General features: G+C 48.8%; 1 protein-coding gene and 1 long non-coding RNA gene across 8 annotated transcripts in view; one reads left to right on the forward strand and one right to left on the reverse strand.

The window, feature by feature from the left end:
- The window catches only part of LOC120403556 (TBC1 domain family member 22B-like), a 58,265-nt gene that overhangs the window by 4,085 nt on the left and 29,852 nt on the right, over window positions 1-24,328 (reverse strand). For 4 of the 6 annotated variants that reach the window (XR_005597589.1, XR_005597588.1, XR_005597587.1 and 1 more), the window contains 3 exons: window positions 20,314-20,370; window positions 18,759-19,054; window positions 17,152-17,266 (listed from right to left, as the gene is read on the reverse strand). Coding sequence is in view for 1 of the 6 variants with exons in the window: in XM_039534766.1 (XP_039390700.1) it covers window positions 17,259-17,266; window positions 18,759-19,054; window positions 20,314-20,370 (361 nt within the window). In the remaining 5 variants the exon portion in view is untranslated. Of the gene's footprint in view, window positions 1-15,583; window positions 15,790-16,821; window positions 17,267-18,758; window positions 19,055-20,313; window positions 20,371-24,328 lie in introns of those variants that run through there. The other 2 variants (XR_005597590.1, XM_039534766.1) reach the window with 2 other exon arrangements.
- On the forward strand, window positions 862-16,090 carry LOC120403557. 2 transcript variants are annotated; one of them, XR_005597592.1, is made up of 5 exons: window positions 862-1,011; window positions 4,040-4,641; window positions 7,956-8,141; window positions 11,893-11,978; window positions 15,702-16,090. It is a non-coding gene; the product is annotated as an uncharacterized LOC120403557 (long non-coding RNA). The 2 variants fall into 2 exon arrangements; XR_005597593.1 differs by having other exon boundaries at window positions 15,712-16,090.

Consider the following 24,328-nt stretch of genomic DNA (forward strand, 5'->3'; position numbering starts at 1 on the left):
AGAGCGGTCACAGCGGAGCACTGTGGGACACCTCCTGGAGACCAATTCATTTGAATTACACAGCACACTGTTTACACTATTCCCATGTCGACCAGTGGATGTTGAATCAATTGCAATGCCTCTCACGAATGTGGAGTACAGAAGTCAACGTTACAGGCCACTTAGGTCAGCGGAAGGGACTCGGTAGTGTAGACTTGTTATTAAATCGACCTAATGCGGCCTATGCTGACCTAACTTTGTAGTGTAGACCAGGCCTTAGTCATCTGTCAAGCACCTAGCCTGTTTGGATGTTATAAAATACCATTGTCTTCACTCTTTGTGACAACATTTACATTCATTTTGCAGAGAGTCAGTAACAACTGGAAAAATTAGTAAAGGTTTTGGTGCAAATCCTGCAGTCTTTAAATAAGGACTGGGTATGTACTGACTAAACAGCCATCAAAGTCAGCAACTCTGCCTTAATTTAAGGATTGAGGAATGATTTCAGGTGTTGGCCTATTGTTTGGGATGAGGAACAGGTGGCTGGGCTAAGGGCCTGCTTTACTCTGGGAAGGATACCCAGAGCCTGGGGAAAACATGCTGAGGAAAACACACTGGTATTCAACCTCTTGGTTAACTATCACCCATGCCCCTCTCTTCTCCCAGGGGCTCATTACTGGAGTCAACTGACTGTTGAATTCCCCAGAAACAAAAGGGAAAGTAGTCATTTCAGTCAATATTTTCAGCTGTGTTCACCTTCACACAAGGCCTGGAGGGCTCAATATGGCTAATTGGGCCAATTAACTGCCCAGTCTGCACCTGGAGGAGACTGGGATTTAAATAGATCAAGTGCAACTGGGTAGGGCCCCTATAAACCAGGAAGCCTAGCAACAGAAGGGGCTGGAAGGAGGGAGTCTTCAGTTGCTTTTTAGAAGAAGGAAAGTGTATTGGGAACTAGATGCCAGTAGTTTATGTTTATGCTTTGGGAGAAGGATGTGTGGCTTGGTAAGCCCAGAGAAAGGGGAGAGGCAGGTGCAGTGGTTTCCCCAGGAATTGAAATTAGGGGAGGTGTTCGAATTTACAGGGGGGGTGTCAGGACCAATGAGATATATAAAAGAGATATGAATAAAGTAAAATATTTTGTTAGGATTATGCAAATTTAACATAAGAATAATGCAAGTTACACCAAAACACATAACAGGTCTAGATTTCTCAAAAAATATACATTTTTTAAAAAAGTATTTAATTCAAATTGACTTTTGAAAAGTAAGCCATCATGGGGTAAGAGGAAAGTCCTCTCGTGGATCAGTAACTGGTTAAAAGATGGGAAACAAAGGGTAGGAATAAATTATCAGTTTTCAGAATGGAGAGAGATAAATAGTGGTATCCCTGAGGGGTCGGTACTGGGACCAGTGCTGTTCAACATATTCATAAATGATCTGGAAACATGGGTAAACAGTGAGGTGGCAAAATTTGCAGATGATACAAAACTATTCAAGATAGTTAAGTCCCAGGCAGACTGCGGAGAGCTACAAAGGGCTCTCACAAAACTGGGTGACTGAGCAACAAAATGGCAAATTAAATTTAATGTTGATAAATGCAAAGTAATGCACATTGGAAAACAATCTCAACTATACATACAAAATGGAGGAGTCTGAATTAGCTGTTAACACTCGAGGAAGAGATCTTGGAGTCATTGTGGATAGATCTCTGAAAACATCCACTCCATGTGCAGCAACAGTCACAAAAGCAAACAATGTTGGGAATCATTAAGAAAGGGATAGTTAATAAGACAGAAAATATCATATTGCCTCTATATAAATCCATGGTACGTGCACACCTTGAATAGTGTGTGTAGATCTGGTCACCCATCCTAAAAATATATATATTGGAATTGGAAAAGGTACAGAGATGGGCAACTAAAATGATGAGGGGTATGAAACAGGAGGAGAGATTAAAGGAATTTTCAGCTTCGAAAAGAGATGACTAATGGGGATATGATAGAGGTCTACAAAATCTTGACTGATGCGAAGAGAGTGAATAAGGAAATTTTATTTAATCCTTCACATAACACAAGAACTAGCAGTCACCCAATGAAATTAATAGGCAGCAGATTTTTAAAAAACAAAAGAAAGTATTTCTTCACACAATATAAAGTCAACCCAGGGAACTCTTTGCCAGGGGATGCTGTGAAGACCAAAACTATAACAGGATTTTAAAAAGAACTAGATAAATTCCTGGAGAACAGGTCCATCTGTGGCTATTAGCCAGGATGAGAGGGATGCAACGCCATGCTCTGAGTGTCACTAGCCTGTTTGCCAGAAGCTGGGAGTGGGCGACAGGGGATGGATCACTTGATGATTCCCTGTTCTATTCATTCCCTCTGAAGCACCTGGCCTTGACCACTGTTGTAAGACAGGGTACTGGGCTATATGGACCATGGGTCTGACCCAGTATGACCATTCTTATGTAAAAATTAATTATAATAAAAATGTTTAGTACAGAAACTCCCCAGCATAATGACCTCCCAAGATAGCAACAATGTGAGATAACAACCTTGGCAAATACTGCATTTTAAAAATCTTGACCTACTGGGAAACATATTTATATAAGTTTCCATTCCCAGTCACAAATCTAGCATTCTGGAGCAAAGTGACTAAAATATAGTCCAACAAACAAATATTTATTTAACATGCCCCTCACTTTTCCCTCCACCGCACTCCACTCACCGGTGTTGTCCTTGGTCAGTGGAGACTCAGAGTTCAAAGGTGCTTTCACGTGAGTACACCTTCCAGGTGGGAGACAAAAAGGCACAGTTCACTCTGGCCATGGCTGTTCATTGTGTCACCGTTCACTCCACCACTCTGTTGCCAATGGCCCTGCACAGTCACCTTCTGCTGTCACCTACCACTGTGACCTCTACGAGTTGGTCTCTTGAGGTTCCACCAGCTCTCAGTGATTTCAGCTGAGCTCTCAGTGCGGGAATCTCTAGTGCAGTCTGGGCTGTCTCTTACACAAAAACACTGTCCCCACAGGAACACTGTCCCCACAACAGGACTAAGCACTTAGACCTGATTTTCAGTGATTTCAGCTGCAGTGGTCACTTAACAAAACAAAAGACTATCTATTGCACCTAATCAGCTCTGTCTTTAAACAGTGGAGAGGGACAGGTCCCCACCCTCTCTCTTGATGCCTTCAAATCATCACAGACTAAGGGTACGTCTTCACTACCCGCCGTATCAGCGGGTAGCAATCGATTTCTCGGGGATCGATATATCGCGTCTCATCTAGATGCGATATATCGATCCCCGAACGCGCTCCTGTCGACTCCGGAACTCCACCAACCCGAACGGCGGTAGCGGAGTCGACATGGGGAGCCGCGGACATCGATCCCGCGCCGTGAGGACGGTAGGTAATTCGATATAAGATACTTCGACTTCAGCTACGTTATTCACGTAGCTGAAGTTGCGTATCTTAGATTGATTTTCCCCCGTAGTGTAGACCAGCCCTAAGTACAGTTCTAGTGCCCTTTATTCATCAATAAGAACAACATTTCATCCCTCCTTCCCCCCACATTCAAGTGGTTTGTAACCCAACCCCAGCCAAAATCTATCACTTGGACAACACAGCTCTGTTTGCTGGATACCTAGTTAGATTAGGTGTGAATGTAAATATAATCTGTCTCTGAAGCCTTAGCCCCCAGCACATCACTAGCTGTCAGGGAGAGCTCATTTAGACTTTGCTTACAAATCATCATTTGAAATTATTAGGTTGGCCAACATCACCGAAATGAATGCACTGACATCATAAAAAACAGCTGTATAAGGAAGCTAGTCTATGTTCATACTTTTCAAATCTATTATACTTTTTCAGATACACATATTTTATCATACACTGTATAAGCTTTTAAAGTGTGTATTAATGTTTCAGTTTAAATTCAGATTTCCAAACAGTCACTAAATTGGTATGTAACTAGCTCACAAAACTGGGGGGGTGTTGGGAAAATTCAGGGGGGGTGTACACCCCCCCTGGGGGTGTGTGTAGGGAAATCACTGGGCAGGTGAGGCCCAGAGGGAAAGCAACAAGATATGGAGTAGGTCAAACTTCCTCTGCTAATGAGAGGGCCCGTGAGCCAGGCCCTGGAAGAGAGGGTGGCCCTAGGTTCTTCTACTAGCTACTGAGGAAGTGGTACCAGCTGGGTAGTCAGTGGTAAGACTGCCTGAGACCATCTCTCATGAGAGAGTTTGCAAACCCAGATGGGGAAACAAATGGTGACTCTGCCAGGAGGCAGAATCATGAAGAAGAGACTGGGGTTCCTGGAGTGGAAAGGTCCCTTGAGTGACAAATGAGGAAAGAGACACTGCTATAGGAGGACACAATATCTGGCCACAGCTAATACCTGGGATAGTGTGGAGGAGGCACCACTAGTGGTGAGGTTACCCCTTGAGATGCTGTCAGTCCCTTAGGGCACCATTTTGCAGTCCCCTCACTAAACCCACCCCTCCAATGATTTTCCAACTAAATTATTACGTTACACCCTGCTGATTGATTGCCAATGGTGACCAGCAGGGCAACTGGTTTAGCAACTGCAAGAGTTTCCCTTTGGGTGCCTCTGGATGCCAACCATTTGCAATGATGCAGAAGCAGCTTCTTCAAAACAAGGTACGATTGTCGGGGCAAAGGATTGGTAACACTTTTCATCCCAGAAAGGCTAACGTGACTCTGGGGGAAAGGCATCAGTATTCCGACTGCTTGCTAGATACCAGTCATACCCCCCGCCCCCAATGAGCTCAGGACTGGCATAATCTGAGCGTTGAATTCCCCAGAACGCAAGAGCCAGGTGTGTTTGTTTTTTACATTCCTTAGTAACCACTTCCTTCCACTTAGCTGATCCACGAATGTTTTATAGGGATGTATAATTCAAGGATCCAGGTATGGTGTATATTCACTAGTTCAGTTGTGCTGCTCACTTAGGGAACTGAACACGCCCCATTTCAAGAGGCTTTATTCCCATGGGTGCCGACTTATATGGGCTCCTGGGGCTTTAGCCCCAGGAATATTTACAGTCAGGGGCTCTGCTCCACCAATAGTTGGAGCTAGGTTTTGCCCCTTTTAAATCCCAGCCGTGGCCGGGAGTCAGAGGCTCAGAGACTTTAAATCCCAGCGCGGCCAGGAATCAGAGGGCTCTGGGCTGCCTGCAGGAGCCCTTTAAATCCCAGCCGTGGCCGGGAATCAGAGGGCTCTGGGCTGCCTGGGGAGCCCAGAGCCTTTAAATCCCAGCCGTGGCCGGGAGTCAGAGGCTCTGGGCTGCCTGCAAGTGCGGGAGCCCAGAGCCCCAGCGCGCCAGGAATCAGAGGGCTCTGGGCTGCCTGCCGGGAATCAGAGGGCTCTGGGCTGCCTGGGGAGCCCAGCGCCCTTGAAATCTCAGCCGCGGCCGGGAATCAGAGGGCTCTGCACTGCCCCAGGGGCAGGGAGCCCAGAGCCCTTGAATCCCAGCCCCTGGCCGCTGATTGCCCCCTCCCCAGACCCTTGCCCCAACTGCCCCCCAGGACCCCCACCCCCTATCTAAGCACCACTGGTCCTTGTCCCTGATTACCTCCCGAGACCCTAACTGCCCCTTGGGACCCCAGCCCCTATCTAAGCCTCCCTTCTCCATGTCCCCAACAGCCCCCTCCTAAGACCCCACCCAACTTCCCCAGAACCCCTCTACCTGTCCCCTGATAAACCTCCTGGACTCCCATGCCTATCCAATTGCTGCCTGTCCCCTGACTGCCCCTCCGAACCTCTGCCCCATCCAACACCCCTGCTCCTTGTCCCTTGACTGCCCCCCGGAACCCTGTACCTCTTTTCCAACCCCCAAACCGCTTACTGTGCCACTCAGACCAGCGTGTCTGGCTCTGTGCAGCTCCAGACAGTTGCTGCCATGCTCCCCCATGGAGCCCACAGCCCTCTCCCACCCCCAGCACCTGCCTTCCAGATTTGAACACCTCAAAATTCAGGAGTGCTCAAGCTCGGTTTGGGCAGCTTTTACTTCATTTCTCCCAAATCAGTTTCCCCTGCAAGGTGCCAACTGAAGGTGTTGGAGAACAGAGAGATCGGGTGGCCTCCTAATGCCTGGAAAAGAAACAAAGGCCGGAGGAGGGAGTGTCAGTGCCTGTGCGGACTTCTGGGAAGTGCACGGTGTGGAAGGGGATGCTGTGATGCTTTGGAACAACTCCATACAAAGCCAATCAGGACTCTGGGGGAGCCTCCTCTCTCTGAGCAGACTGTCTCCAGGGCAAGAAGCTTACACCTTCCTGGGTCTGACCTCGGAGCATTCAGCATGCCCTTCCACATCATGCACTTTCCACAGCGAGTCTGCCCAGGCTGGTCCTGGGGCAACCAGAGGTCCCTGCACCCCAACTCCGCAGTCAGATGTGACTCTCAGCCAGACAGTAAAACAGAAGGTTTATTAGATGACGGGAACACAGTTTAAACAGAGCTTGTAGGTACAGAAAACAGAACCCCTCTGTCAGGTCCATCTTGGGGGGTGGGGAGCCCAGAACCAAGTTCTGGGTCTCTCCAGCCAGCTCCAAACTGACACTCCCTCCTCTGGCCTCTGTGTCTCTTCCGGACAAGGAGGCCACCTGATCTTTGTCCCCAACACCTTCAGTTGGCATCTTGCAGAAACTGATGCACCCATACAGTATTCAGAGAAAATATTAAGGACATTCCCACTTCATCACAACAGGTGCAACAAAATATAATACTGTATATTGAAGTAGGCAAGTGCTGCTTCTGACTTTCCACTTTTAATTGACCTTTGTAATCTTGTGGCACTGATGCATTGTAGCTTCATTTAAGCAGGTGCGCATTGTCCTGGCAGGCACCACCATTTTGGGCCCCACCAAAAATTATACAAACCTGCCGCCTATGTTTATTCCTGCTGCCCCCTTGGCTCTAACGCGGTAGGCGGGCAATGGCCCTGGGTCGGGGGAGAGAGGATTGAACTATCCCCGACAGGTGTTTGTCTCTGGAGGGCGGAGCCCCGCGGGGGAGACGCAGGGGGTCGCTGGCTGCACAGGCGGGGGAGGCTGTTGCGCTCGGCGGGGGGCACAGAGGGAGGGAAACCCGCGGCCGGCTGGGCACGTCCCTTACACTCAGCCTGATGCGCACAAGCCCCGCAGCTGCTCCGAGCCTGGCGCGGTTGCACTGCGGGGTTGTGCGGGCTCCACGCTGGGGGCCCCGGGGGCTGGAGGCGGGTGAAAGGGGCCGAGGGACGTGACGCTGGAACAGCCGGCGCGGGTTAGATCCGCCGCCCGCGCTCCGTGTAACGGGCCCACGGCCGCGCGTGGGCTCGGGCAGGGCCTCTCACGGGGCGGGCTGGGCGCTGAGCCCGGGGGCGAACCAGTGACCCGGCCAAGCGCAGCGCCCCCGCCCCGGGTCAGGTACCTGCTGCCCGGACAGCACGTGGGTGCCGGGCAACGACACCAGCCCCGCCCCGCCCGGCAAACGCTCCGCAGCCTGCGCCCCGCGAGTGACCCCCCCCACGCCGGCCCCGCCATGGTCTCGGCTCTGCGCTGCCCGCCCGGCGCCCCCTGGCGCTGCTGCTGCCGCCCGGGGCTCGCGGTGAGTGGGGCGGGGCTCGCCTCCCCCTGGCCCGCTTCAGGCTGTTCCCGCTCCTAGAAACCGTGACTGGCCGCGGGAGCGGAACCGGCTCGTGGCCGGCTGGGATCGGTAGAGCGGGATGGTCCGTAACGCCCGGGCCGTGCAGAGTCTGCCTGGGGCTTGCACGCTCCTGCCGGGGTGTCAGTGACACTCTTGTATCAAACCCCTGCAGGAAACCAGCTGCAAAGCGGCGATGGGAACAATCCATCCACATTGTCCCCAAGGAAGCGAGTTACAGGGATTGCCCAGTTCCTAGAGTTCTGTTAAACAGCCTGTATCTCTTTTAGCTGACTTGCTTCCCCCCTGCTTCTGTCTGTCTCTATGGCTAGGCCGGTGTGGCTCGCCTCCAAAGTTCAGTTTTGCTGAGGTGCCCAGGGGAGTGAGGAGTAGCTATCCTGTTGGATTCCATCTGAGCTACTCCTGTCGCCCGGGATACACTTTGGACCCTCAAAAGTCTCCTGTAGGTACATGTGGTGCAGATTCAACATGGTCAATAGACCCTGAGTTTTGTGTAGGTGAGTGTCTTTGTCGCTTTTGTGTCTAACTGATTTACAAGCCACCTTTTCCCCAAAACAAGGGAGTCCCAATTCTGTAACTGGTTCACTGTTAACCACTGGCTTCCATGAACACTTTCTAAATCCCCTTTAGTCAGTTCTTGCTTAGATTAATAGTTTGGAATTTTAACTAAAAATGTAATTAAAAAACCCAACACTTATGTATCTTGGCAGGTCACTTTAAGAGCAGCTGACATACCAACTTCCAGTCATTTCTATTTTCTGAGTCAAATGCTCCCAGGCTTAAGAGGAAGGATAGATTTACCACCTTTCTTGACCATTGTTATGCATCAGCATGTTATAGATCCTAGACATGCATTATTCTGAAGTTGCTTTCTTGTCCACCAGAGACCCCACTGTCCATATGATGCTCCTATGACTATTGGTAGCATTCAGTGCCCACCAGTGAAGTTACTGGAATTTGGTACTTTATCTATGCCGGTACTTTATCTCTGCTTTAAATGGAGGTATAAAATAAAGGACATTTAAACCTTAACCTGCTTTAATTTCCCCAATGATCTTGGTTCTTACCAGGTCACATCTTGTCCAGTGTTCTATGCAAATACTCAAATGCAGCTCCAGCTACAACTCGCTGCAGTTAAATTAATCATGTTAATTGGATTTCCCATTCCTGGCTTAGGGAATATCACAAATTCTGCAACCAAGTGAAAAACCTTGGTGTACTATCTCCTTTTGAAAAACTGAAGTCATTCTATTCCCTAATGCCTGTGTGAGGAGGAACTATTTATTTATTGGTTATCTTAGAAAACTGAGTATAGAATTCAGCCACAGTAAAATCACTTTACTAAAAGTAAACCCAGTATTGAATAACAATGTAGTACAAACTTGGTAAAATGCTAATTCATACTAAAACTCCCAGATTCCAGCGCCTCTCAGGTTGGGCCCAGCTGTCATGATGACAGCAGCTTGGGTAGGCAGAGGCAGATTAGGGGTTTGTGGGGCCCCTACATGGAGGGCCCCTTCTCTGGCAGGAGTGCTGGGTGGGTGCATAAAGTGGGTTGGGGTACAGGGGCAAAGTGGGTTGGGGTACAGGGGCAAAAAAAGTCTAGACAGCCTGCTTAACTTCAAGAACATAAGTGAGTGGTGTGCTATACATCTTGGCCATGGGCTGGGCCCTTGTTAAGAATTACACCTGCGATTTTCAAAGGAGTTGAAGGATGCTAGCCACCAGGGCATGGGTGTACAAATCATGCCAAGCAAATCGCCCAATCATGCCGAGAGCGGGAGCAGCGTGGACCTGCTGCGCGCCTGACTGCTGCGAGAGGTGGCTGATCGCTCAGCGCAGCTGGACCCGCTGCCCGCGCTGGTCGCTGTGGGTGCAGGTCAGCGCGCTGAGCTGAGCTGCTGCAGCATGGCGGGAGGTCAGCCAGCCAGGCGGACCAGCGACCCGCCGCATGTCATGCCTGCGGGCAGGTCCTCCCTCCGGGCTCCGTGGACCTCCCGCAGGCATGACTGCGGCAGCTCAACCGGCCCAGCCTGCCGCCCCCCTGGGAAAGGGCCGCCCCAGGCGGGTGCTTGCCCCGCTGGGCTCTAGAGCCGCCCCTGCTCGCCACACATTTATGGCGGCTCTTCAGAGGGAGATGGGCACTCAACTCGCTCAGGTGCTTTTGGAAATCCCAGCCTAAACCTTCAACAGGTCATCATGAGTCCTAAGGGAAAGCCCCACCTGAAGGGTAATGTGATACTTGCTGATCAGTGCCATCTCTGCCGTGTTACAGGGACTGTTATTGTAAAAGCAACAAAGAATCCTGTGGCACCTTCGGATGCAAGTCCGAAGTCCACTTGCATCCGAAGAAGTGGGTATTCACCCACGAAAGCTCATGCTGCAAAACGTCTGTTAGTCTATAGGGTGCCACAGGATTCTTTGTTGCTTTTACAGATCCAGACTAACATGGCTACCCCTCTGATACTGGACTGTTATTGGTCAGTCCTAGCATCTTGAATCGGTGCTGGGATTGTGGGACAGAATATTGCCCATAAAAGGCAGCTCCGGCTAGAAGCAGCTTTCTTCCTACTCTACCACAGCAAATATTTGCATGTCCCTTTGTTATAGCTGTCAATAGTTATCAGGGTAGTGTCAGCTTCACTTGTTGCTTTTGTCCATATGGGTTATGTGACAAGCCTTGGGGAATCATAAATGGGTTGTGGCCTCATTCCACTGAGCAGGTGTTTTCTGGGTGTTGAGATAACTGAATAGATTGCATTGTATGGGGACCAAAAAACACAGCCAACAAGTGCAGGGTTTTTTTCCCCCCAGTGTATCACAACCCCTGCTGCCAGGTGAAGCCCTCTAAAGTTTAAGTCCTCTGGGAAAAGGAGTCAGATGTCACTGGGTGGAAGCCGACCCCGAGTCTGAGTGAGGAGAGATGGTGGGGGAGGTAACTCCCTGATGGTGGCTGGTTTGCCAAACCCCATGCAAGTTAAATGCCTTTTTCTGTGGATTGGTTGTCAGCCTGCCTTCTGGGTGAAGTAAGTTGATCCACAGTTGAAGGATTTGTGTAGGCAGGGTTTCCTTGCAGTAGCCTACATGGACTGAAGGCCTTGGATTTGTGCAGGCCCATGAGTTCAGGGTTAGGTCTTGGACAGTTAAGATGCTCCAGTTTGAATATGGAAGGATGATGTGTCAGGTGGGTGATAACTCAGGGCAGCTGACTTCTCCCCATCGCTTCTTTCAGGATGGGTTGTCTTTAGGTCTGACTTTTATTTTACAAAACATTGCTGGGGAGGAAAGGTAAGGGGAGCTGCTTAAGCTGAGTCATTGACAACTGGGGTAACACCTGGGCATTCAGAGAAGAGGTGTCTAGTACTGCTTCAGATAAAAACATAGTAATTCTAAGGTGTAGAATGGCGGCAGCTCTCATTTCAAACACTCTCCTACGTCTTTAGAAACATCAGATAAGTACAGCCTCCTACCCAGCAAGGCCAACCCCTTTTTCCACATGAAAGCACCGTGAGCAGACCAGTCATGTCTAAAATAACATGATTTCCTGGGCATTTATTAAATTCTATAGCAGGGATGATTAGAGCCCTCTTCCACCTGTTACAAGTAGTAAGGAATGCAAATATTTATCTCCAGGTTAGAAGAAGGATCATTTGTTCCCCTTTGTAGATAATTAACAAACATTCCCAAGCATCTGACTAGTGTAGACAAGAAGTGAGGGCACTCTCTTGTTAACAGTTTATAGCTCTAGATTGCCTTTAATTACGTGTTGTTCCTTGGTCCTATAGTGTTAGACCAGGGGTTGGCAACCTTTGAGAAGCGGTGTGCCGAGTCTTCATTTATTCACTCTAATTTAAGGTTTTGCGTGCCAATAATACATGTTCACCTTTGTAGAAGGTCTTTTTCTATGTCTATACTATATAACTAAACTATTGTTGTATGTAAAGTAAATAAGGTTTCAGAATGTTTAAGAAGCTTCATTTAAAATTAAATTAAAATGCAGAGCCCCTGGATTGGTGGCCAGGACCTGGGCAGTGTGAGTGCCACTGAAAATCAGCTTGCGTGCCACCTTCAGCACCCGTGCCATAGTTGCCTACCCCTGTGTTAGACACATCATGTTTTAAAGCAGAGATGACCCTGGTCAATCATTTGTCTCCACCTACTGGCATAAAGAAACCATGTTCCATCTTTCTGAACTGTAACCTAGTTCTGTCCTTACTTCAGTAACAAACTTGAACCTTTTTTCTTTAGTTACAAAATAATTGGACCGACTTCTGCCCAATGTGTGATTGCAGGAAATGGAGTTGATTGGGATAAGGAGGTTCCACTTTGCCAAGGTAAACTAATTGTAATGATTTTAAGAACAGTTCTCATCTGGAGATGATGCAGCATAGCTGGTGCTTCAGAGGAGTCTCTATTCTTTATCTTTCAATCCAAATAAGAGTAAAACTGGAGGACGTATGTTTGGTTGGGGAGAGAATGAAATCCTAATGTGGTTCACTGTGGTGTTTGGATGACTCCTATAGAATCAAAGTCCCTTCTAGATTGTTTACCTGGCACGGTTTAATATTCAGAATCCAACATGGCTCATGGCTCTTCATTATTGTATCTGTGTAATCCTGCTGTTCACTAAGTAAAAGGCATGATGATGAACATAAGAGTGGCTGTACTGGGTCAGACCAAAGGTCCATCTAGCCCAGTATCCTGTCTACCGACAGTGGCCAATGCCAGGTGCCCCAGAGGGAGTGAACCTAACAGGTAATGATCAAGTGATCTCTGTCCTGCCATCCATCTCCACCCTCTGACAAACAGAGGCTAGGGACACCATTCCTTACCCATCCTGGCTAATGGCCACTAATGAACTTAACCTCCATTAATTTATCCAGTTCTCTTGCAAACACTGTTATAGTCCTAGCCTTCAAATGACTTCAAGAAGTCTTGGCCCTTCCTAAACCTGATGACCCACTTAATGGTAGACTTGTTGTTCTAACAGACTTCATGTTTGGTGCAACAATAAACTTCATCTGTGAAGAGGAGTGAGTAATGGGCAGCTTGTGCTGATAGATTTATAGCTTTTTAATTCCCAAAGGGACCATTATGATTGTCTAGTCTGACCTCCTGTATAACACAGCCCAGAACATTTCATCCATTGATGCCTGCATCAAGCCCATATTTGTATTTGAGCTAGAATATTTTTAGAAAATTCCAATCTCGATTTGGAGATTTCACCACATCCCTAGGTAGGTTGCTCAAATATTTATCTCTATTGTTAAATTCAGACTACACACAAAGCACAAAGTATCTCATTTCAGCTTCCAGCTGTTGTATCTTTTTATGCCTTTTTCTGCTAAATTAAAGAGGCCTCTTTGAAATCTTCTAACCCTACAGGTACTTACAGACCGTCCATGATTAAGTCATCTCTTAACCTTCTCTTTGAAAAGCTAAATAGATTGAGCTTCCTCCAGATTTTCCCAGCCTCAAATCATTCTTGTAGCCTTTTTCTGAACTCTTCCCAATTTAATATCTTTGTTTGAAGTTTGAATAGCCGAATTGGATTCAGTATTTTTGTGGTAGTCTCACGGCTGCTGTATATAAAGGTAATACCACCTCCTGACTCGTACATGGATACACCAGCAGGGGACAATTCAGTATTGCATTAGCCCTGTTAGCCACAGCATCTCACTAGGAGCTCATGTTCACTTGTTTATCCACCACGACCCCCAAGTCCTTTTTCAGAACGACTGCTTTCCAGGATAGTCTTCCCATTCTGTGTGACTGGTGTTCTTTTTCCCCTAGACCTATACCTTTGTATTTAGCTATATTAAAACGCATGGTGTTCAGATGAGCCCAGTTTACCAAGCAATCCAGATAACTATGTATTTTGCCGCCCCAAGCATGGGAGTCAGGCAGCCTTTGGAGGCATGCCTGCAGGAGGACCGCTGGTATCACGGATTTGGCGGCATGCCTGTGGGAGGTCCGCCGGTCCCACAGCTTTGGCATACCTGCCGCCTAATTGCTGCTGAAGCCACGAGACCGGCGGACCTCCCGCAGGCATGCTGCCAAAGGCTGCCTGACTGCCGCCCTCACGGCAACTGGCAGGCCACCCCCACCCCATGGCTTGCCACCCCAGGCACACGCTTGGAGCGCTGGTGCCAGGAGCTGCCCCTGAGTGACATGGAATCCTGGAAAAGCTCCATGTGGGGGGAGAGGCTGGCAACATGAGACTGACTACTCACATGGAGGGGAGAGCCGGACAAGGTGTTCTGCTTCTCAAAGGGAGAAGCCGTGCCAAGACAGAGGATGGAGCAGCGCTTGGAGCTGGGTGGGGAAGGGGAGGAGGAGGACAGAGTGGAGTTTATTCAGCTTCTGTCCTCACTTAGAGTCCTCAGAAGAATAATACTGGAGCTGATTGACAAAAACTTTGTTGAAAAAATTTCAAAGTCCTTTTTTGAAAAAGCAAATTGTTTTGAGAAAAATGGTCAATGTTATTAAGTTTTATTTTCCATGTCAGTTTTTCCCCAAAACTTATATCAATGTTATTGAAATGGCCAAGAAACTTACTGAAAACTCTATTTTATGGGTACTTTTTAAAAAATGGATCACATAATAGAATATCAGGGTTGGAAGGGACCTCAGGAGGTCATCTAGTCCCACCCCCTGCTCAAAGAAGGACCAGTTCCCAACTAAATCATCCCAGCCAGGGCTTTGTCAAGCCTGACCTTAAAAACCTCTAAGGAAGGAGATTCCACCACCTCCCTAGGTAACCCATTCCAGTGCTTCACCACCTTCCTAGTGAAAAAGCTTTTCCTAATATCCAACCTAAACCTCCCCCACTGCAACTTGAGACCATTACTCCTTGTTCTGTCATCTGCTACCACTGAGAACAGTTTAGATCCATCCTCTTTGGAACCCCCTTTCAGGTAGTTGAAAGCAGCTAGCAAATCCGCCCTCATTCTTCTCTTCTGAAGACTAAACAATCCCAGTTCCCTCAGCCTCTCCTCATAAGTCATGTGCTCCAGCCCCCTAATCATTTTTGTTGCCCTCCGCTGGACTCTTTGCAATTTGTCCACATCCTTCTTGTAGTGTGGGGCCCAAAACTGGACACAGTACTCCAGATGAGGCCTCACCAATGTCGAATAGAGGGGAATGATCACGTCCCTCGATCTGCTGGCAATGCCCCTACTTATACAGCCCAAAATGCCGTTGGCCTTCTTGGCAACAAGGGCACACTGTTGACTCATATCCAGCTTCTCATCCACTGTAACCCCTAGGTCCTTTTCTGCAGAACTGCTTCCTAGCCATTCGGTCCCTAGTCTGTAACAGTGAATGGGATTCTTCCGTCCTAAGTGCAGGACTCTGCACTTGTCCTTATTGAACCTCATCAGATTTCTTTTGGTCCAATCCTCTAATTTGTCTAGGTCCTTCTGTATCCTATCCCTACCCTCCAGCATATCTACCACTCCTCCAAGTTTAGTGTCCTTTGCAAACTTGCTGAGGGTGCAGTCCACACCATCCTCCAGATCATTAATGAAGATATTGAACAAAACCGACCCTTGGGGCACTCCGCTTGAAACCGGCTGCCAACTCGACATGGAGCCGTTGATCACTACCCGTTGAGCCCAACAATCTAGCCAGCTTTCTATCCACCTTATAGGCCATTCATCCAGCCCATACTTCTTTAACTTGCTGGCAAGAATACTATGGGAGACCATATCAAAAGCTTTGCTAAAGTCAAGGAATAACACATCCACTGCTTTCCCCTCATTCACAGACCCAGTTATCACCTCATAGAAGGCAATTAGGTTAGTCAGGCATGACTTGCTTTTGGTGAATCCATGCTGACTGTTCCTGATCACTTTCCTCTCCTCTAAGTGCTTCAGAATTGATTCCTTGAGGACCTGCCCCATGAATTTTCCAGGGACTGAGGTGAGGCTGACTGGCCTGTAGTTCTCTGGATCCTCCTCCCTCCCTTTTTAAAAGATGGGCACTACATTATGTTTGGTAAGACGTATGTGGGAAATCTAATTTTTTTGCTCACTCTTGAAACTATTCCTGTTGAGGTTTCTGCAGGTAAACCAGGAGCATATCTGCCTGTCTTCACAGGAGACCAGATCTGAGTGTCTGTCAGCTCTAAGCACAGCCGGAACTCTGGAGAAATGACATAATGTCCACAAATGATAAGCAACAAGACAGGGCAGTTCCAACATCTCATGCTGCCTAATGGGACCTCTCTTGTCAAAGACTGTACTTATGTGCATGCATGCTCTCTCTCCCCCTCCCCTCCCAACCCCATATCCCCACAATTGCCTGTGACAGAACTGCCATTGCAGGTGGTCATTAATTCAGCAGGTGTAGTTTGATACTTTATCTAGCCTTTTCTTAACTCAAGTAAAGACTAAAGCTTGCCTACCAGGTTCTATCAAAACTGATGCCCCAAGGAATCAGACCCTACTCTCAGCTGCTTCCAGGACACAAGTTTGTTCCATTTGTGGATACTTACATAGGAAAGGAAATTCACTAGGGCAAAAGCCAGCAAGCCCCTTTAGGCTTCGTGCCACTGCTTCCCCAGACCCTTACGCAGAGCACAATCCTGAGAGATGCTGAGCACCCTCAGATCCCACTGAATGCAAGTGGAAAGGACTTAGCCCCTCACTGGATCAGGCCCTTGGAATCCGACACTGTCATCGCAGGGACTGATCCAAAGCCCAGTGAAGTCAGAGGGAGTCTTTCCATTGACTTCATGGGAGTTTGAAGATGCGTTTAACCTCATGACAGACTAGCCATCCCGTTCCTAATAAGGTTTTCTAAACCCCTATGTTAAAAAAGCAGCAACGAAAGCTTTTGTGGGGCAAGGAGCGGTTTGACTTTAAACATTCTCCTGCGAAGCAGTGAACCCAAACAAGACAGCAGAGACTAGAGAACTGGCACTTCAAGTGCAGATCAGACAGTAATGAAACTGACCAGCTAATAAGGTGAAAACTTAAAAAAAGGGCAGACCGGCAGAAGTGGGAGAAGTCAGTTCATGTTTTAAAAGCTCTCCGGTTGAATCAGCTGTGGCTGCATTAGTAACACAGAGCAGCAATCTTATTTTTGTTTGTTTTTTTAAAATTTAAACAGGGTCCCTCAGCGTGTTCGGGCGCTGAGTGAGTGCCAGCTCGGAATTCCAGCCAGAGAGCAAGAAAAATTCAGTTATGGGTTTAAGCAAAGCCTCAAAATGAATAAAAAGCTCCACTATGTGGAAAACGACAGCCGGATTAAGCGCATTCAAATGTAAATACACCCTTGGCACTTTCGCCTCTGCTGAGCCCTGTACGTTAGGTGACTGAAGCCAATCCAAAAGGAGGAGAGAAGTGGCAGGAAGGGTAAGGTGCAGCTCTAGCTTTGTGCAGCAGTTGAATAGCAAAGAGATCCTCTCCAGCAAGATTAGCTTGTCTGATCCTAACAATTCAGAATCACTGCAGCACCACCTCAAGAGGCAATTGCATGTTCTGAGCGTCAGATGTCACTTACCAACATGTTCGGAGAGGAACACGACAAAGAATGGAGTGACCAGGTCATTAATCCCCTGGACATAGCCACTGGCTGGGTGTCGGATGGCCCAGATAAACAGGATTCTTTCAAAGATCTATGAAAAGCAAGGAGGAAAGCCAGACACCTGTGTTAGCCAGGCCCAGAGGAGCGGCAGAGAAGCATGCGTGATAGGCAGATAGGGTGTGGTGGGGGGGAGAGCTATCATGGTTTGGCAGAGCCATTCCTAGCAGCAACACTGATAGGATAAAAAGTAAGCAAGCTAAAGAACCAGGACTCCCTTGGGTGTATCTGAAGCACAGATCCCCCTCTCAGCCCAGCCCATACCTCCCCAAATATCAGCGTTAGTTTCCTTGGCGAGTGAACATGGAGCCTGAGTTTCTAAGATCCAGATGCAGCCCTGCATGTGGTGTCAGGCCCTTTCAAAGGCCAGGTCGAGCTTTTACAGTATTACCAGAGCTGTCTGACTGTGCTGAAAATTGCCAGAGCGGGTCACCCGGGACGTTTGTCTGCACACAAGCCTGAGCCCTTTAACTCGCAGCACTGTTAGACAGCTCCCGACTAAGCCAGTTTCCAGCTGTGGAACGTCCAAGTTAGACACCAGGCTGCTGTGTCTCTTTGCTGCAGAAGAACATCCTTGTTATGGACCCCAAAATAATTCTACAAGTAGGGCACCCCAGGGCTTTTCTGATTTCCCGGTGGGTTACAGAGCATGCTGGGATTGACTGCATATAGGCTTCTTCTGAAGTATCCCTGTGCCTAAATCCCATGTCCTCTTCTGGCATGTCAATAGCCTGTGATCTGAGAGACTCTAGTGGGAAGAGAGATGTCAGGTTCCCGGTGCCCTGGCAGATCACTGCCTATGTGGAAGTCCTTGAGTTCCTCCTACAACATACTCTAGTGGGTCCTCTCAGGAAACTGGCGGACCAAGAAGTCTGTCTGATGGAACTGAACTGATCTGCACATCTTATCAAGCTGCTTGTACATCCTAGCAACCCTGCTAAACCTTCTGTGTCTCACACAACAGAGGCTGGGATTCTCATGCCAGCTCCCACAGGGAAAAGCCTTGCACATCTAACTTTGATGGCCGGGCTTTAATGCAGCCTACTCTGGCATGATGGCCTTGGGCTACTTTCAAATAGAACTTCAGATTTTTGACCAACTCTGAGTTACCTTTAGCCAACTATATTTGTGCCCTTCATAATTGGAGCTCCTGGCCAGCGTCCCTAGAGCAGATCTTTAGCGTCCCATCAGACTCAAAGGATCACATTCCGACCTGTCCCAAGTGGGCGCAGCTCCACCAGAGCGCTATTCGCTTAGGAAAGGTCTGAATTTGGCCCAGAGAGTCCAAGAGCAGCACATGGGGTCCTGAAGAGCCACAGGCAGAGCATCTCTGACACAGCTGAATCAGATGGCCTGGATTTGAGGCACTGGAATAGAATGGAGGATCATCTGGGCAAACCAAGGCTTTGAAATTAGTACCCGGAGGCTGAATTCCGCAGTCAACCAATACAGCACATGGGTACTAGCTTCAAAGCCAGACAGCTAGGATAGCATATGAGCAACAGATTGGTCACTGCCTCTCTTACCAGGTGGTCTGGACAGCTGGGCCTCGCTGCTGGACTTGATGACCTTGCAGTTGGTTGGCATCTCGCTGAGAGCAGACTGGGCCTGCTCGGGTTTCACGCGCAGCTTGCTGTGGTTCTCCAGCACCTGGGCTGCTGTGGCCTTGGCCACTTTAGAGTTCAGGGTTTGGAAAGAGGAGAAGTCTTCGTCATCGCCGATGTCCCAGGCGTCACTGGTGTTGCGTGCAAACTCGTGAAAGCTAGAGGCCTTCTTATTCTTCAGGGGCAGCGCATTGCCCTTGGAACGTTCCTTAATGAAGCTGGGAGCCAGGGAAAGAGGGTAAGTGCCACAGAAAGAGCCAACCCCAAGCTCCTTACTCCTCACACAAGACCATTCCACGTACCCTCTTCTCTTCCTCCCATGGTACAATCCCTTCCCCTTCCAAATCATAGATTATTAGGGTTGGAAGGGACCTCAGGAGGTCATCTAGTCCAACCCCCTGCTCAAAGCACAACCAATCCCCAAATCCCTAAATGGCCCCCTCAAGGATTGAACTCACAACCCTGGGTTTAGCAGGCCAATGCTCAAACCACTGAGCGATCCCTCCTCCCGCTAGTACTTCCTTCCCTTTGCCTTCTGGTATACCCCCCAATGCCTCTTCATCCCACAGTACATCTCCTTCCTAGGCATGAGCTAAGGAACGCAAGAAATCCCTCCACGCAACCCCCATGGCAAGTAAAACGCTGGAAGGCAGAACAGAGCTGGTACAGTCTCAACACAGGGAAGGCCAATGTTCCAGCTAACCGTTCCTATCTGGAAGGTGCTCAAGTCTATCTACTCTGCCCAGCAGGGCAAAGGAGAGGAACTGATTCAGCTCCAGGCTGCATAAGGCCGCTCCTAGGTTTGCAACTGCCCCAGACGCATACAAAGAACAGGAAAAATAATGGATACTTTCAACCCAGGGAGAGGTACAGGAGCAGCTCTGTGCTCACAGGCCGGCCAGACTGGCCTGCTGATGATTTCAGACACAGGGAGAGCGCTCCCACTACCTTCAAGCTCCAAGAGTCAAAGTCCACTGTGATAAGGAGTCAAAGCCAGGAGATAAAGTCTCCCTTTCAGTGCTGGGGAAATGTGCTAACTCGACAGTGCTGGGACTGAAGTGCTGCCCATTCACAGGGCAGAGACAGCAGGGGAAGCAGCAGAGATGTGGTTCCCACACACATGCTGCCAGGTCCTCCCCACTGCCCAGGAGGGATCCCCTCTAAAAGCAAAGGGAGAGCTCAGTCACCATCGCCCAAGAAATCCTTGGTCTTTCTGCTAGGCGGTGGCTATGACAGTAGTTCTATGATGCGGACTCCTTGCTACAAAGGCGAGGTCACAGGCTCATGTCACACAAGCCATCAAACAGCCATCAACTGAGAACCTGGGCCAGAGTCAAAGAGATGCCCTACAGGTGCAAGGCTTCAAGGGAATACGGGCACTCTGGAGAGCCCCTGTCCAAAAAGGGACAGAGAACATCCCAGCAAAGCAAGCCCTCCAATGGAAACAGAGCCGGGGGGCGGGAGATGCGACACTTACTTTTTGGTGATCCGGGGATCCAGAGGAGGATGCTGGGCTCCGTAGACAGGTTGAATACTGCAGGGGAAACAAAAGCCACAGATTTGCGAATAATTGCCTCAGCCTCGGACAGGGTCACATTCCTCAGCTGTTCTTGGGAGCCGTAAGCAACTTCAAAAGGGTTCAAAGCCTTTGCTGAAAGAGCCACAGTCAGCTGAAGGTTTATTCTTTCTGAGAGCAGAAAAGACACTGTAAATGATCAGTCACACTGTGGCTCAGCTGAGCAGGAGGGAGCGGGGTACTGGGCGTCTCGGTTCTATGCCCGGCTGTGTCACTGATTCATTGCGCGAGTATGAATCTCAGTTTCCCTCACCTGTAAACCCAGGCCAACAGTCACCTACATCAATGGGGCATCAGAGGCATAATTTGTTATGCCTTGAAATCCTTGGATGAAGCAAAGGGCAAAGTATTACAGCCAGTAGCATGTTCGTGTCTTGGAGAGAAAGATGTGGGTTTGAGCTCCCCACCATTGACTCAGGTGGAGCTCGGTCTGCTTACACCAGCTGAGAATGGGCCCTGCTGTTAAATAAGGTACGTGACATATGCGCAGAGGAATGGGGTTTGGTTATATAGAGATCTATCCTCCAGGAATGCTGTTGCTTCTCAGAGCATTGGTGTGGAGGCAGACAGAGCAATAGGCATGGATGTTGGAAGGAGAGTGGTCTGGGGACATGTATAACTAGCCTGAATCTTGGCTAACATTGAACTGAAGACAGATATGTCTTGCCAGCAAGTTAAAGAAGTATGGGCTGGATGAACGGACTATAAGGTGGATAGAAAGCTGGCTAGATCATAGGGCTCAACGGGTAGTGATCAATGGCTCTGTGTCTAATTGGCAGCTGGTATCAAGCGGAGTGCCCCAAGGGTCGGTCCTGGGGCCAGTTTTGTTCAATATCTTCATTAATGATCTGGAGGATGGTGTGGACTGCACCCTCAGCAAGTTTGCAGATGACACTAAACTGGGAGGAGTGGTAGATATACTGGAGGGTAGGGATAGGATACAGAGGGACCTAGACAAATTAGAGGATTGGGCCAAAAGAAATCTGATGGGGTTCAACGAGGACAAGTGCAGAGTCCTGCACTTAGGATGGAAGAATCCCATGCACTGCTACAGACTAGGGACTGAATGACTAGGCAGCAATTCTGCAGAAAAAGACCTAGGGGTTACAGTGGATGAGAAGCTGGATATGAGTCAACAGTGTGCCCTTGTTGCCAAGAAGGCTAACGGCATTTTGGGCTGTATAAGTAGGGGCACAGCCCAAAGGGACGTGATCATTCCCCTCTATTCAACATTGGTGAGGCCTCATCTGGAGTACTGTGTCCAGTTTTGGGCCCCACACTACAAGAAGGATGTGGAAAAATTGGAAAGAGTCCAGCAGAGGGCAACAAAAATGATTAGGGGGCTGGAGTACATGACTTACCCTTCCAACCCTGAGATTCTATGATTCTATGTATAATGCCTAACACAATGGGGACCTGACCTCAGCAGGCCTCCAGGGTCTCCTGTCTATAAATAGAGAATACAGTGACACCCAAAATATTTAAAATTTTTATTCTCATTAGGCTTTACAATTCACTTTATTATTAAAACCCCCTAAACTTCCCAGGGCCTAGACCTCTCTTTGTAGAGAACAGGAAACTGAAACACCAAGCCTTGGGCAGGAGAACAAGTGAAATTGACCAATCTTGTTTCACTGAACAAAATCCAAGAAATCAACTAGGCTCATTATTCCATGCAGTTTCTTCACATCTGTTTTGATTTAACCAGCCTGTCTAATCTGAGAGGCGTGTGGCTTGGTAGACTCAGTCTGGGATGTTGCCAGATGGGTGATGATGAACACCCCAATTTCTAAAATGGGAATGATACCAGTCACAAAGTGCTTTAAGATCTACAGCTGAAAAGCACTATATTTGAATCCACTGACCTGGCAAGAGTGACAGCGTCAAAATGGGGGTGATTCAGAGCAAGGATTTAAGAACAGAAACATCTTACACTGATGGATTTGACAGAATATTAGCACACTGGCCTATTGGGAGAGAGGAATAGTTTATCCAGTGCCCTATGAAGTTTGAGTTTCTTGTCTGGGCTGGTTGGCTCCTAGTTCTTTCCCCAAACCGGTTTGCCTGGTTAAGCTCTCAAAACTTGAGCTCAAAGCGGTTAGAATTGTCCCAACAACCTGAGTTTGAACAGGGACAGCAAGTGAAAGTGAAAGTGAGAGCGCATTAGAAAGAAAGAGAATTAACTGGCCAAGCAGGATTTAAAGCCAGCTAAGCATTTCAAAGGCTATGCATTTGCACACCAGGAGGGGATTGCAGGGTCAAGATGAGATTAAGTGGGGTGGGGAGGGGGAGAGGTGGAAACCATGAAGCCTGATATGAACTGCTCAGACTTTAACCTAACCTTGTAATACTCCTCACAGGGAGGTGGGTGAAACTCCCCAGCCTTTTCCCTTTCTCTGGGAATTTGCTTTGTGTTTTTCTATGGGAACCTTCCTCTCAAAACCACTTGGGAGGAGCCTCTCTCCAGGGCAGGTTTCCTGCCCCCAGCTCTCATAAATCTATTTTAATGCAGTGGTTTGTGCATTTCTCCCTCCAAGTAAGCATCCCTTGCTCTAAAGGAAGCAGCATCATGCTGCTCCCCAGCCAGAGGAAATGAGGTGGGGAAGGTGCCCCCACAGATTGTCATTGACAGTTCCTGAGGACAAACCCTCAATGGAAGCAGAGTTTAAGGGGACTGCAATGATACAGTCTCATGGAGTATGCAAGGACACTCATTCTGCTGTTTGCTTGGGGGCGAGGTGAGGTTTTGCTGTTCAAGGAGAAGCCTCCAGGGCAGTGCATGACCCTGCGAGGATGAAGGGACTTCAGCTTCAACATTTGCAGGAGGGGGGCACCGTATGCCCCCCAGCTCTGAAGTTGCCCTTTGGATGCCCAGAAAGCCCCTCTCCACATTGCCTCCTACCTGTCCCACTCCCGGATGCGGCATGAAGTAGAAAGGACTCACTGATTCCTCACCCCGCAATATCCAGCCCAAATTGTTCCTCCTCATGCTTGGCTTCCCCCACTGAATGGAGACTTGGTGGGGGGGCGGGAGGGGGGAAGCAGGTGGACAGGAGTTTAGTTAACCAGCTCCTACACTCCCTCTTTTGTCACTGGCTCCCATTCCCTTGCAGGAGTTGCATGGGGGCAGGGATACAGATTACATGTACCCACAAATCGGTGTGGGAAGTAAATCCCATTCCCAGGCAGGTCCCCTCCTCTTAGGCCCAGGCTGGAGATGAACATCAGTTCATCAATTAGTCGGGATCAAGCAGGAGGAACATAAGAGGGATCGACGTCCTTCTCCCTCCCTGGGCAAACTGCCCAACTCCACACATGTATGAGCTGGGGGAGGAAGAGAGGGGTTGGCACCCGCGGGTCTTCGGGGCACTTCGGCGGCGGGTCCCGGAACAGAAGGGCCCCCCGCCGCCAAAGACCCCGGGCCCCTGGAATTCTCTGGGCGGCCCTGCCTACTTGTTTGTTTTACATTAGACATTCAGGGTTTTTTTAAACCCGGAAACTCTCTTGGAGATTGGAGGGCTGTTGGCCTTGTAGAATCTATGGAACTCAAACATGGGAGAAACACTTGGGACATCTTTGTTGAAGATCCCACACCTTTCCACTGAGGAGTAGGGAAGGAAGAGACACTTCACACTACACAGTTGAGATCTCCAAAGAGTTATCCACCAACAGCAGGAAGGAACTTTCCATTGCTGTTATTGCCAAGGTTAAAAAACAAGCAGAGCCATACCTCCACCAACACCCAATGCTCCATGCACTCCCCCTTTTTTTTCTAAAGGGGGAAAAATCTTCTGAATGTGAATGTGTGATACGAGTGACGTGTTGATCTCCCCACCCCATCCTGTGGAGTGGGGGTGCGAGTACCGACTATAGAGCTGCTGGCATTTAGTTTTTAGGCGGGTGTGGGCTTTGTGGC

This window comes from Mauremys reevesii, linkage group 4 (assembly GCF_016161935.1).
Source record: "Mauremys reevesii isolate NIE-2019 linkage group 4, ASM1616193v1, whole genome shotgun sequence".
In the NCBI taxonomy this organism is placed as follows: Eukaryota; Metazoa; Chordata; order Testudines; family Geoemydidae; genus Mauremys; species Mauremys reevesii.